Raw genomic sequence first — 15,294 nt, 5'->3', positions numbered from 1 at the left:
TGAGAGCACCATACATTTGTCGTGATTCACCCAAGTTGTCACCGGAGTCCCACCTTTGCTTGCCTGTCGCTTCAAATCACTTTGGCAAAGCCTCACCCCTTTGGTATTTGCCCCGTGCACTTGTGTAGCGTTTCATCTGTACGCATGTTGCTGCTCGTGAACAAATGACATGCGCATATAAACACAGTCATTGTGTTATGGAAGCAAAACTCGCGTAAAAGCGCAGAACAAATAAAGGTCGGCATGCTTGGCATGCAATACTGATTAACAATGACTCGTGGTGCAACAATCCGCAACGGAAGGAAAAAAAATATCCATGTGCTTAGAATACGAGAACAAAAACTGGGTGTCATGAAAGATTCGCTTCAACTTTTTCGAAAACTGAAAAACTCGTATCGGTCCATTATTAGGTTTAGGGATGCCACGAACCTCGCGAAGTTAGAGTTCGAAAGGTTTAGAAAATTTCAAACCTCGTTAAGGTATGAATTCGAAACGTTCGCAACTTTCAAATCCTGCTAAGGTTCGAATTTGAAAAATTTAGAAATCTTGCTGCCCGCATACTAGATTTTTGCTGCTCAGTCGCTTTGGTTATTCAGCTTCTGTGTAGTGTCATCTTCAGAAAGTTTGTCTTTTCTTTCTTTTTAGGTTGGTAAATATTTTAGTTCACCTTGGAAGCATAGAATATAAAACTTTCAGGAGCACGATACAGCTACTACACATGCGCGACACAGAGAATGTAGCTCGTCCACATACGCAACACAGACTGTGCATGCACGACCGGAACGTTTCACGTACCATAGAATACCGTGCATCCGCCCATACCACATTAAGCGCCCATACCCAAATTTGTAAAATCGGAGAAAATATGCACAGTACATTGATATGTAGAACTGATGACCGGACAAGCGCCCACCCCCCTTTTTTTTCATAATTATCTCAAAATTTTGAGTGGGCGCTTGCCCGGTATTTTACGGTAACACCCTACTATTGCCTAGCGAATTTTCCATCCATTTTTTCCATTAGTGACCGAAAGAGATGCCAAGATTCTGGTGGACAATGCATACGTAGTCAGTGTCTATTAGAAATTAGTTAAAATCGGATTTCTTGTGTCAAGAAAAAAAAATTAAATCAAGGAAGGGGGTTGTTGGTAATTGTACTCACTCTTAAGAACTAGGCTCGGTAAACATCAGAAATACTACAAATATAAGAAATATCTGTTCATAGTTTAACGAATTGTCATAGTGACAAACTTCCTATGATGAATTGCCCTATGTGATGAATATCCCCGCTAACCAGTTGACGTGTGACGAATTGTCATTCGACGAATGGTCCTACGACCACTTCCACCATAGTCGCAGCTTACGGGTGAACAGAGTATAGCTATATATGCTTCCTCTTCTCTCACAGGTGAAGGGAGAACAAAGCTGGATACATTTGTAATGACGTACGATTCCACTATCACTGGAGGCCAGAAAATGACAGTTGGGCATTTTCAAATATAAGATCGAACAACCATGTCCGGCAACCATTTAGTTTTGATGAAAAAAATATTTTGCTGGCTTTGTGCCCAGGAGAACAAAACCAACCCTTGCTCTAAAAAAAGAAAAAAAAAAAAAAGGAAGAAAAAAACTTTTTTTTTCGTTTTTGCAGGCTCAGTCATGTGCGTGCTTTGCACATCGCGTGGTGCTAGCATTTCGGGTGGCTTCCCCCAAAAACCTGTTCCGGCTACGTGTCTACAAATGTTCACTGACAAATGAGGCATACGAAGGAGTGATAAGAAGCATTATTCATCAAGTATTAGTGTCGTTACATTTAGGAAAAAAAAAAAAACAGCAAATACAGCACATTGTGCAATAACGCTTTGGATAAAAAATTTTCTGCATACCTATAAAAGCTAAGGTCTTCAAAATTTGCCAGCGTGTTGCCCTGTATTTACCGTAAAGTTCGGAAAGAACGCCCACCCCAATATGAAGATATAAAAGGTGAAAAACATGGGGTGGGCTATCTTTGGGGATGGCTGGCAAAACTTTATAAAAAAATTAATGATAAACACCCTGGCATCGGCTACAAGCCATGTAACGCAGGAACTGATACCACAGATCACGGACACTGTAAATTCGCGTTCCACGATGCAATAAACACGTGGGAATTCGCTACGAACTACTGTGTCACAGTGAAGAATACAGCACGTTACGGATGCAGCAGATCCGAGTTTCACGGTGCGAAATACCCGCGGAAATCCGCCTAGAACTCGCATCTCACGGGAAAGAATACCGCAAATCACGGACACAGCGGATTCAAGTTTTGTGGTGCAATAAACACGTGGAAACCCGCTACAAACTTGCCTGTCACGAGAAGCGATAATGCGCGCAACGGTTGCATACAAAAGCTCGGGAATCCACAACAAACTCTTATGTTACAGGAACAAATACTGCAGATCGCGAATGCAGCAGAATCATATTTCATGACGCCATATATACGGAGGACCAACTCGCGTGGAATCGAGATAGCACACACAGATAGCGAGCAAAAACACGGAAGAAATTTACAAGAATTGCTAGAACGGGGGCATTTGACTAAGTATCAGACTTGTGCTCGTTACTTGAAAAATGTAATGGATTACTGTTACAAATTACTTTCGCTAAAAAGTAACAGATTACTTTTACTTGTTACGTTACTAATTACTTTCACGTTTCCAGAATCTTGTTCAGAAAATAATAGAGACACTTAGGTTAAAACAGCGCAAAAAAAAAAATTGACGGACTGGATGAAGGAGGATACAGACAGAGTGCTCTGTCTGTGTCCTCCTTCATCCAGTCAGTCGGTTTTTTTTGCAATGTTTCAACCTTTTAAGTATGTCGTACCAACACGCCCAAGCTTCAACTTTAGTAATAGAAACAATTCTGATATTTTTCAAAAATGTTCTGCAACACTACTTTTCATTTCTCATACGCCCGTATAATGGTAGTCCTTGTAAAACTAAAATATTGTATTGAAGAAAACGAGTGTAGGTGCGCTCCGTTCACCTGTAAGCTGACAAGGCGCCGAAAGCTGCAACCACACCTGCCATCCTGCTAGCTTACGGCCTCCGCAAATGATCCCTGGAGCTGTGCAGACAAAGCTAGCGGTGCGCATGCTCAGTAGCAGCGTCTACCTCTGCTACGAGAATCGGAGCTAAAGAAGCGATATACGAAAGCTCCCTTTTGACTCGGGTGTTTCGCCTGTTATTCAAAAGAAAAGAAAAACTTGGTTCTAACGTTACAATATATAGCCAATGCAGAATGCAGGTGTCCCAGCTTACCTTGATGTGTTTAGATTAGAGTTTGTCGTTCTTGATGACAATGCGTTTTTTTTTTTTTGTTTGTTTTTTTGGCAAGCAAAGTATGCACTGAAACTCAAGGTTTCCGTTCTCCTAAATGCCCTGAATTTTTAACATCTCATTAAGAGATGGCCATGAAGACAACGCACACTCCATGACCGAAAAGGTCATGGAGTGTGCGTTGTCTTCATGTGCGAGGCGGTTATGGGTTATCGATCGTTCATCTCATACCAATATTCGTGGAGGCCAGGGGAGGGGAGGGCATAGAGAGCGAGAGAAGCGGTGGCCATCGGTCTCGCAGAACAATAGAGGATCACACCTCTTTTACGCATTCTCTCTCTCCCCCTGCGGCACTCCTTAGATAGCCAAACCCTCCTTTTGTTGACAGTTGACTGTAAAGTGAGAAGTGGACTCGACCACCATGCCCAGACAAGCAAACCAAAAGTATCGTCCGAACCTTCAAAGATGATGCTCTTAGCCTCGCGCCGGGCGCTTTTCAGCCGTGCCTCAAGAGCGTGCTAGAAAATTCGACCCCTTGTGCAAGGCTACATCGCCTGTTACGCGAGTGGGAACCCGCGAATTGAGGGGGTACGGACCCACATTTGATGTCTGTGCAGGTGGCGCAAGATGTTGAAGAAGTTGGAAAGGGTGAAACGGTGTAAAAGACAAAAACAAACAAACAGGAAGAGCTTTCTCCTGCCTGGAAGAACAAAAAAAAAAAACGAAGGAAGGCGATGGAGAGCCTATTCGGCGTTGTCTTACTTGATCTTTGTTTTTCGTATATTTGTACATGCCTTACTAGAGATTGTTCATACCAAAATTCGTGTTTTCTTTTCTGCTATTTACCCCCTCCTGATGTTTTCTATTGTGTTGAACTTGCTCTCTTTATGCTGCTGAACGTTTGCACAGATTGCTCCAGTTACTGTATTACGCTTATATTTTTAAAAAGTTACAAGTAATTAAAGTAATCCGTTACCAATATTTTGTAACAAAATTACATTGCAAATTACTTCCAAAAAAAAAATGATGTGGCAATTACAAAATCACCAGAAAAAGTAATGAATTACAAGTAATCTGTTACTTGTCACGGATTACTTCCCAAGTCTGCTAAATATACATTATTTTGAAAATTAAAAAAAAAAGGCCATATTCAATATTCTTTAAACTCTCCGAAATTAACGTTCATAATATGTACTAACAGAATCTGTTAACCACGTCTGCACAAGAATGTGGTTTTTTCTACATTAAATATTGCATCCAGAACATAAAAACAAGCTATATCAAATTTAACATCAGATTAATAGAGAAGGTTAAGCACCATAAACTGTGAAAACTTCATTTGGATATCGTAAATAATTTAAAAAAGATTGTTTTTAATCTGTTCAAAACAAATCAGCATGTTTCATACTTTCTAACTACCATTGTACTGCTAGTACAACCTCTATGAAACTCATTATCAGTAACGAATCTTGCCTTGCATAGACAGTGTTCTTTATCTATCCTCACAAAATGATAAATTACAAAATGATGATAGAGGAAACATCACAAAATGATGATAGATTCACAAAATCATTCTTCCCTGAGGAAACACCTACTAACACCCCCTTATACATTTCCAGTAGTTTTAATCACCAAAACAAGGTTGGCGTTCTTCTATGTAACACAAATGCATTTTTTCCCCTCTGTAATCCCTTGCACCTCTGTAGAATGGATCCGCCTCCTCCAACGAATTGCAACCATCCCTGACCAAGCTGCTTTCAAAAATGTGATTTCTAACTAGTATTTGTTTTGTTCCGAAGAAGAATTTTTTTTTCTGAGTTGTTTTTTTTTTCTTTTCTTTTTTTTTTGCATTGCTATTATGTTTTTTTGCGTTTTTTTACCACTCTGTATTGTCTAACAACCTTGAGGGTAAATAAATAAATATGCCATTTTAGGCAACCAGATGAATTAAATCCCATCGTCATGCCATTTCAGTTTCTGAACCCTTTTAGCCACAGAACATGGTAGTGCACAAAAGATGGGCAGATGACTACTTTTAATGCACACGTAAAAGCACCAGTAATTTCATTGTTTGCTGAAATACCAGTAATGCACACATCAATCAATGTTTCACTTTCCAGTGTAATTCTAGTCGGTACACCAATTACATTGTTTACTGTTGTGGGACTCAAACAACGTCAAGAAACTGTCAACGAACTGGACTACAAAATTATAAGTAGACATTCGCATCCCCAATGGCAAGTACAGGTAAGTTAACTAACAACACCCTTTCCGGAAAATTCCTCCACATAACCAGAAGGACCTAGTAAGAAAGAGCTGAGGGGGTCCCGCACTTTACAAGAGATTTGCAACAAATGTTAAAAAGCGATAATTCTAAAGTAGTGTTGAAGGCGATACCATCATGAAACAGAATGGCATTCGGGCATAAAAAGCAATCAAAAACCGATACAACGGTAAGACGCCATTGTATTCTGACGGGCAGAGGCATGTTGGGCTGCCCTTAAATTGTAGTTTGCAGACAACCTTCCAGACGGCGCTCATTACTCGAAAAGATTCCTCGTCTTCCTTTGTGTGTGTATTCAGCAAAATTAGCTAATATAATGTCGCGTCTTAAAGCACACAAAGTCTCGGTAAACACCAACACATCGAACTTCAGATTTAGGGAATTCAAGTACACACCCATCACTTCTATTCCTAATGTGGCATGGATTTAGGTGGAATAATGATAGATAGCCCATGAATAAGGCCTCACAATCATGCAAAAGACAGGCCAACTAATTTTTGTCCTTATAACATTCTTCGCCCCCACCAAACTGACGAGGGAACTAAATGAAAACATAATCCATGTCATACTTCATGCAAAAAGAACCAGCATATTTTGTCAAGGTCATTGTAAATTGTGAAACCTCATAGTTGGTTTGCAAAATGCTTGTCTGTAAAAAGTAAGGCAAAATGGCTTGCTTTTAACAGACAAACACTTTGCTGCATTTTTTTTTTTTTTTTTAGCTACACAAACCGAGTCACTTTCCTATTCTAGAATCCCGATAACCAACCTCTTGTTTTGCATGGTCAGGCTATCGAGAAACCAGATTTCTCATTTCGCATCCTTTCGTCTTGTTTTTATCCATCCCTCTTCTGTTAATTGAGAAGCAAAGCGAACTAACACAGCTGTACAGTGAAGCTTTCCCTGGTATCGAAGGCAGCCAACGAACGCCGCCTCAATCTTGGTCAGACAGCTTGAGCAGCTCTAGTTCCTTCACAATGCCATTTAGCATATGTAGCACATTCTCACCTTCAGTTAGTGCAGCCCATGAACCTCCAAGTTTTGTTTTCTAAATTCTTAAAAATTAGTTGCCTCGTTTTTGTTTTTTTTACTTTTTCACTTCATCTTCATTGCTTTTGGTCTCGACCAAGTCTAGCAATTTGTTCTATGGTAGCCACTTCTTTGGGCCCGAGTGTTCAAGTGTTTTAGCACGTTGCTGTATTTCTTCAATAATTGCTAGACCGAGTTCTCGATGGCTACAGCAATTTTGATGGTCATCAAAGTGTCCAACCTCAATGTTATCTCCATGATTCCAACTAGTATTCATTTTTATTTAATCCCAACTAGGTCATTCAAATTTTCAGACCCTGGTGCATGTTTGCACTATTCCGAGCCTCGCTTTCCTTTAGGTTTCGCACCACTCGCCACATTTCCACGTCTTTCCACAGCAGTATCAGACCAATTTGCTGCTTTCAGGGCAACTGAAGTAGAGCACTGCACGGGCCGGAATTTCTAGGCCCGGCCCGACCCGGCCCGGTAGGGACACGGCCCGGGCCCGGCCCGAGCCCGACCGAATTTTTAATTTCTAGGCCCGGCCCGACCCGGCCCGGAAGAGACACGGCCCGGGCCCGGCCCGAGCCCGACAGAATTGTTAATTTCTAGGCCCCGCCCGACCCGGCCCGATGGTTGTAGCCCGAAACAACCCATTCCCGTTTGAACCCGTCCTGTTTGGACCCGATCCCGAAACGAGCTTCCCATTTGAACCCGTCCTGTTTCGACCCATTCTTTAAACACCCTTCCCATATGAACCCGTCCTGTTTCGACCAGTTCCCTAAACGCCCTTCTCGTTTGAATTTGTCCTGTCTCGACCCATTCCCTAAACGCGCTTCTTATTTGAACCAGTTTCCGAAACACCCTTTGCGTTTGAACGCGTCCCGTTTCAACCTACTTTTAAAAGTCCCTGCACATCGCAACCTCTTCGCAAAAAGTCTCCATCGTTCTAAGCCTGGTCTGCGCACCTTTTCTGTTTAAGAATATGTTCTGAAGTAGCTTTACATATCAACGCGTTCTTAAAATATACAACCCTTTCAGGCAAGCTTAAGTTTAATATATTCCTACTTAACCCCTAAAAACGTTTTTTTAAGATGGTTCCCAAAACGTGCAAGCGCGGAACGGACTATGTACACTGCGCGACATTGATACCGCGAACACGACGTTGGCTCTTTTTTCGAATTTTACTTCGAAATGGTGTTAGTAGGCACCAAAGTATACCGCTTAGATCTGTGGCCCAGATGAGCACTTCCAAAGACACTAATAGTTTTGAAAACAGCGTTTTGATTCTATGAGATAAACATAAAAACACGACGATCGCTTGTTCGCGCTACTATAGTGTCGCGCTCTGTGCAATAAGGGAGTCATAGAATAAAGTACTCAAGCACTTTGGGCAAGCTAAAATTAGCATCGCCATAGGTTTTACATCGCAACGCTATTTTTACGGTACCCAAAGCGCTTGCGTACGTTTTTCTAAATCTTCCTAATTGTGAACTAGATATTTTTGAGAGAGATGAATCAGACAGGTTGACAAGCATATGACTGGGACTTTATTTTGTTTACAATTTATAACACAATCCTCGCTCACACGGTAAAAGCTTGAAGGCTTTCTAGCTTCAAGACGTCTTTTAGTTATTATTTTTAACGACGCTGTAGTGAATTTGCACTTCGCTTTTTTTGTATTCAATGAACCTAAAATATTAATGAGCAAACCTCTTGCTATCAACAACAATTTATGATTGACGGCACAAGATTGCCCACGCACGGCCCGGGGCGGCCCGGGCCGGCCCGGGCCGGCGCGGCCCGAGAACTTTGTTGTTCAAGCCCGAGCCCGGCCCGGGCCCGAGAAAATACGTGCTACCCGGCCCGAGCCCGGCCCGTGGGCCGGGCTCGGGCTTTCGGGCTGGCCCGGGCTTGTGCAGTGCTCTAAACTGAAGCACCACTCGAAAAAGCACTTTTGCAGCACATTCCAGTAGGCTACCCAGCAGCACAGGTCCTCTTTCAGCAGAAGCAAATGCAGAGGATGTGGCTGCAGCAAATGTTTTTAATCGGTGAATTGGTTGGTGGCTTACGCTGCATGGCGATGCCTCGGGCAACCCTGCTTGAACGCCATCTACACCTGAATACACCACACACCCCCGCTTCGTTAAGTGCCACTGCACTGCCCACCCATGGGTATTTATCCCAACCAATTTTCTCAAGATTTCCCCAACAATTCCAGACTTTTCCAAACGCTCGAAAATTCCCCGACAACTCCAAATTTTCCAGGTTGGTAGACATTCTGCCAATGTGCACCTCTAGACAGTTCCGTCCACACATTGCACAACCAGGCAGCAGCTTTTCATGCACTTCCCCAAAGAGAGCCCCGCGGTCGAAGGTGGACGCCCACCTGAAGGGTGCCGCTCTCTCGAAGGCGAGGTGGTCATGGCTGAGGTCCTCTTGGAGGGCATCGGGAGAGATGGTTTCGGCTTGTTCTGCATGGCCGCCAGAGCCTGCTGGACTGCCTCCTGCCGCACCTCTGTGAAAACAGACCAGTCTCCAGTCTGCCCACTCGGACAAGCCAAAACATACAGTTGCCACCAACTGCATCTTTTGGGGAGTTCACAAATACAATTCCAGTGTGTGCGAGCAAAGTAACCATTTAGAAAATTCAATGACACATATTTGTACAAAGCGTCAGTTCTCTGGGAGTTCTTGGTTCGCTTCTTCCACCAAATTGTCAGTGACCAGAGATGGCCTGTTGCAACGCAAGACATCGCAAACACTCTTGTTGCCTTCCATTAAATGTTTTACCCCATTTACATGCCATCATTTTGCTTGTTGCATAGAGTTTAATTTCGCAAATTTTTCAATGGATCTTTTGTTGTGTGCATGTCCGACATTTGATGCATTCAGAAATCATATTGCAGGCCTGACTTCAGAGTCAGCAAGCCGTTCTATTCACATAAACAAAGTTATTCCGAAGCATAAACCACAAAAAAATTCCTATTCTCACAAAAAGGGATCAGGATGTGACTAAATCAAGGAGGAAACATGATTGCACATGCACGAATCAGAAGGAAAGACACTCCTGGGACTTCCGCGTAAACGGTACTTACTATTTGGATGTGCCTCAGATGTCTTTAAACTAACTCCTAGGGCTCTTAAAATTTAAAGTTTAGCGTAAGTGAAACACAAACATGACCCAGAAACTTGGGGAATTGAACTGAGCCTAAAATAAATTCTCAAAGTATTAAAAAGTGCAAAAATGAAAAATAGTTGCATGTGTGCAGGATTCACACAATGCACTCCTTTGTCTTTCACTATGCTTAGTGCAGGTCAAGAATGCCAAAATGCCACCAAACCTACGGGTTTGTGACTTTCTGCAAAGACTCCCCCCCCCCTCTTTCTCCGGAAGTCCCAGAGTAGAGCAAAGCTCTGGAGATATCCACCAAGCGAAGTCCATCCCCCTTTTGATAATGAGCGCAACCACCCTACAGTAAATCTAGTAAACGTATGAGCAGTGTGAAAAGAACTTCAAGAATGCTTCTAATACTGATACACCACTGATACAGTGAACATACTGACAGAGAAAAAGACGGTAATAAAAAGTGCACACAAGCTGGTGGAAGTTTACCACAATAACCAAAGACTGGGGTACGCAAGATTAACATTTATTAAGTGAAAGGGACAGGCATCGTCTTTAGCCTGTTCCTTCCACTTCAAATGTTTGCATCTTGCACGCCCCAGCCTCGGGTTACTTCAGATCGTGGTATACTATGGTCGGTGACAGGCTAAGAGTTCAGGGTGAGGGAAAGGAAGGCTGGGGAGGAGGAAGCAGACGGATTGCTGGAGAAGAGAAAACATCCCCCTCTCCACCATTCTGCCTGCTTCCTCCTCCCCAGCCTTCCTCTGTCACCGACTACAAAAGAGAATAAATATTCCCTGAAGAAAGAAAAGGACCTTGTTACGGAGAGGTTTTACTGTATAAAACAAAAGATGGTGCAAAACATTCCCCAATTTGCCAGCAAATGAACATGCAGCTGTCAGCCCAACACGTGCAACACCAGACAACACACAGCAGAGACGAGTCATAAAAGATGATAGGTTTCACCTACGCTGCAATAAGAGTTTCCTTTCAAAATACACTAGAATTATAGAACTCCTTACAGGAAGGCCACTGCTGGTACTATCACGATCAATATGAGTGCGAACACAGCTCCGCGTCGCCCGCGGTACTATCAGTGCCCCTGCCGATTGCTCTTTCAACTATAAGTGCACCTTGCGTTCGAGACAAATTGTCTCTGGCGAGCGCCACACCACTCTGCACTTCCGGGTCGTCTGCTCGCGCAAAAACGGTAGGCGAAACCGTGAAACCGTTTGCCAATGACGAGGACCATTTTTTGGTAGCAACGTGCGCCAGCAAATATGACTTGTATAAATATTTTTAGGGTCATCTTTTTTATTAAGAAGTTTTAGTAGATTATTACAATGACTCCGATAACAATCCCCGATACTTTGCCGATGCCTTTGCATGCATGTTATCGGAGGTATCAAAACAATCAACTAAGACTGCCTATTGTTTACTTCGCGTGGGTTGTGCGAGAGTAAAGGACTACCGATTCGCACCGGCAAGAAGTTAGTGCGGTGCGAGCGTGGGTGATATCCTTTATAATAGAAAACAGGGCGGAAAAAACGGAGGACGTAGAAGAAACACACGGGACGTCCTCGTTGTTTTTATCGTGCTGTTTTCCATGATGATTTCGAACCCACTCGCCCAAATATCCATTCTTCTAAATGATACCATTCGCACCTTGGCACTGTAAAAGAACATGACACAGCATAATGTTCAGAGTCGCTTCGGGTTATTATGCGATAATCAGTCCGCTAGTTTGCAACTCGAACGCATTTACCTTTCAGTAATCGGGCGAGACACGTCAAAATGTCGAGAGTGCCGATGGACGAACGACAACTCATTATTAATCTGTGCCCGAGAGAATTTCGCAGAGGGCTATTGCAGATATGACAGGACGGCCATTATCGACAGTAAATCGAATAATTCAGAAATACAGGGATGAAGGACTTCTTGAGGACGCGCCGCACAACAGGCGCCCTCGAGCAACGACGGTGGACGAAGATCACCATATTGTTGCAGCTGTAGCTGTAAATCCCTTTCAATCGGCACGGGAGGTTCGGGAAGCCCTGGCGATCGAGGCATCCGTCCAAACAGTGCGCCGAAGATTCTCTGAGGCCGGACTGGCAAGCCGCATGGCGGCCCAAAAACCGCTCCTCACAGAATCAAATAAGCGAGACCGGCTTTGATTTGCCAGGGAGCACGAGTCATGGACGCGGGAAGACTGGGCCAAGGTGGTGTTTTCCGACGAGTCGACGTTCACGACCCGGTGGGACCAACGGCTCCACGTGTGGCGGCCAGTGTGTTGCCAGTGAGAATAGCTTTTTTTTTTCCCCTATCCGTATTAAAACGTGACTTTAGAAGATCAAACATTGTTTTTTCAGCTTCGAAGAGCAGTTTGTGCAGAAGGTCGTCTCCAGTGGTCGAAACGCCATCAACGTCTGGGGCGTGGTGTCTCCAAATGGACTTGGACCGCTCTTCAGGATTGAGGGCAGCATGGCGTCAGACGACTATTGCACAATAATCGACCACGTCATGCTGCCTTACGTCCTGGATGGCCCGTTTCCAGATGGAGACTTCGTGTTCCAACACGACCAGTCCCCAGTTCACATGTCACGCCAGGTCCGGTCCCTCCTGGAGGAGCGCTGTGTCACGACGCTGCCTTGGCCCCCAAGAGGAGCCGACCTCAACATCATTGAACACGTTTGGGGGCGGATCAAGTCAACCATGGCACGGCGTCCTCTACACCGCGCCACTTCCGACGAACTATGGGAAGAGGTCAGCCGTGAATGGGTACGACTTCGGGGCGAGCCGGACTTCGTGACCGCGCTCTATGGCTCCTTGCCTGACAGGATGAGGGCTGTGGTCTCGGGTAACGGGGAGATGACACGTTATTAATTTCCCTATTCAGTAACACTACTGTTAAAGACCCCCTCCAATGACCTCGATCCGGTTGGAAAAGCTTTACAGACACAGTTGCGACATTCTTTTTTGCCGCGGTGACCATTGCAGCGAATACTTTTGATAAATATAATTAAATTTCTAATCACACGATTGCTATGTTGTGTCCGATATTGCCCTCTGTGATTATTTTCTCATCGTCCAGATTTCTGTTCTCACCACTACGTAACTTTTGTCAAATTGTTCAAAATTGGAACACAGTCAAAGTAAAGTGTCATCTACTGTATTTCAGAAGTTTTGTAAACATATGCGATAAACGACCAAAAAATAAAACATGTGGCTCCATGCTGAACGTCCACACCTCTGTAAAAGCGTTTGTTTCTACTCGCGTCTCGAGACACGTGCTTTTAAACCCACAATAAACAGCTTCATTATTTATCTGCCAAACGATTGTACAATCGATATAGAAAGGCGCCTTAGCGCGAGACCCTCATTCGACAGCTTGGAATTTCGAACGCTTGGAGCAGTTTGCTTATTTTTTGAGTCAAGAGAATTCCTCGATGTGCGTCTGTCACAGGGGTGAAGACAGCCACTGTCGTCTTGAGAACTGCCCGCGCTTACCAAATTGACCTCAAAATGACGCTCGCTTCGGAGCTAAGCGCTCGCTCCGAACAAGACCGAAGCGCGTGCATTCTAGGGTTTAAAATGGCGGAGATGTCACCACCCTAATAGAAACGTGGCGCGTGTGTATGAAAGATTTTAATTGAAGACTGAGATACCACCATTCTAAGCAACAACCAAGCACGCGCATGTGCACTCCTTGAGAAAGCGACGCAAGCACCCGCCATAGGCACCAAATTTCAAGATGGCACCAATGTGAGAAATGCAGGTAGGGGCTTCAGTTTTCCCGCCTCCAGCGCGAGCTTCGTCTTTGTTAATATTGCTTTTCGTGCGTCGCGTGCATGCACACGCAGCCAAAGCACTCCAGATGCAGCGAGCGCGCGCTCGAGACCGGGAATACGGGAAAAAAAAAACGCCGTGACGTTCTTACCTTGATAATGATTGTACGACACAAAAATACCGTGCATAATATTTATAGAACGAACAATATATTACAATGTCTTTAAAACCAACAAAAACGAAAATGATTTTTTCCACAAGTTTATGTATTATTCATGCGAGGGAATTCAGTCACAATTGGAATATTACAAATGTCTGATCTGCAACACGCGCCAGATTGCGCTTAAATTTTGTTGTGTAATATTGCTTTTATAAAGTCCGAGTGCAAACGGTATTGTTCACGCTGGCACCGCGCTAACTTTTTTCCTGTGCGCATTGGTGGTCCTTTGCTGTCGCAAAACGCACACGAAGCAAATAATAGGCAGCCTTAGTTGATTGCTTTGATTCAACTGATAACAGTATGATTCATGCTTAAAGGCGTCGGCAAAGTACCGGGGATTGTTATCGAAGTCATAGTAATAATCTACTAAAACTTCTTAATAAAAAAGCTGACCCTAAAAATATTTATACAAGTCACATTTGCTGGCGCATGTTGCTAGCGAAAAATGTTTCTCGTCATTGGCAAACGGTTTCGCGGTTTCGCCAACCGTTTTTGCGCTAGCAGACGACCCGGAAGTGCAGAGTGGTGCGGCGCTCGCCAGAGACAATTTGCCTCGAACGCAAGGTGCAGTTATAGTTGAAAGAGCAATTGGCAGGGGGCAGTGGTAGTACCGCGGGCAACGCGGAGCGGTGTTCGCACTCATATTGATCGTGATAGTACACCCTTGGGGAAATGGTTCATCCGTCGACTCCCTCATTTTTTGCGACTTGGTGTTAGGTATGTTGCTCTTAGCCACTACTACGTCACTTTCTTTGCCCCCAGACGATGATACAGTTAGTACAGCAGTTGGTTAACATTTATTACTATTAAAAACACTGCAAGCTTAAAATCGGCGTCAGCTGAGAAAATCTAAGTGTTTCTCGCACCGCAAAAATTAACTACGCATCGCTGAAACCTCAGACTCCATTATGCTGTGGCTCGAGCAGTTGGAATGGGATGATAGAGCATCGAAACCTAACCTCATCCAATTAAAGTTGGAATTAAATTTTTTGAAAATGGCATTTGTTCTTGGCATCAGGCGCTATTCCTCTCCACGTATTTATGAGCTTTGTTCGCCACCACTTTTTCATCTAAAATTTCCGAAAATCGCTTCAGACCCTTGAATCGAACAACGCCAAGTTCTGAAAATTTGGCATTCCATCCCAACCGCTGTCAATACGTTTGGGCACAGCCGAATCGATGGTTAAAAAAACGTACCCTGCTGTTCTCAGCGAACTCTCAATCCTCCCCTCGAGCTTTTCAGATACTTCACTCCACAATAGACCAAACTCGCCAAGCGTTCCACGCGTGTGTGATGCCGCCATAACTGTAGTTCACAGGAAGCAGGCAGCAGTACACAAGGCAGCTTGTGCCATCTCATGCTCTGCTCGCGCAGACCCGCAGCAGGCTTGTCGCGTGTGCAGAAAGACTACAGTTCACATGACTCATGCCGGCAGCGGTGGCATAACAAAACAGGCCGGTGATATCGGTCTATTGCCCACAATCAAACTTCCCCTCAGTTTGATGCAACTTTTTATGGGAATGACTAG

At 44.1% G+C, this 15,294-nt stretch overlaps 1 protein-coding gene across 11 annotated transcripts in view; it reads right to left on the bottom strand.

Annotated features, from left to right (window-relative positions):
- LOC8023515 (disco-interacting protein 2) overlaps nucleotides 1–15,294 on the bottom strand; it is a 100,575-nt gene that overhangs the window by 73,334 nt on the left and 11,947 nt on the right. For all 11 annotated transcript variants that reach the window (XM_029967678.4, XM_040500397.2, XM_042287334.1 and 8 more), the window contains one exon: nucleotides 9,022–9,150. In XM_029967678.4, coding sequence (XP_029823538.1) covers nucleotides 9,022–9,150 — 129 coding nt within the window. The remainder of the gene's footprint in view (nucleotides 1–9,021; nucleotides 9,151–15,294) is intronic.

This window comes from Ixodes scapularis, unplaced genomic scaffold, assembly GCF_016920785.2.
Source record: "Ixodes scapularis isolate PalLabHiFi unplaced genomic scaffold, ASM1692078v2 PGA_scaffold9__187_contigs__length_104089568, whole genome shotgun sequence".
Classification (NCBI taxonomy): Eukaryota; Metazoa; Arthropoda; class Arachnida; order Ixodida; family Ixodidae; genus Ixodes; species Ixodes scapularis.
Note: the sequence above shows the minus strand (reverse complement) of the source record. Positions and strands in the feature narration are given on the sequence as shown.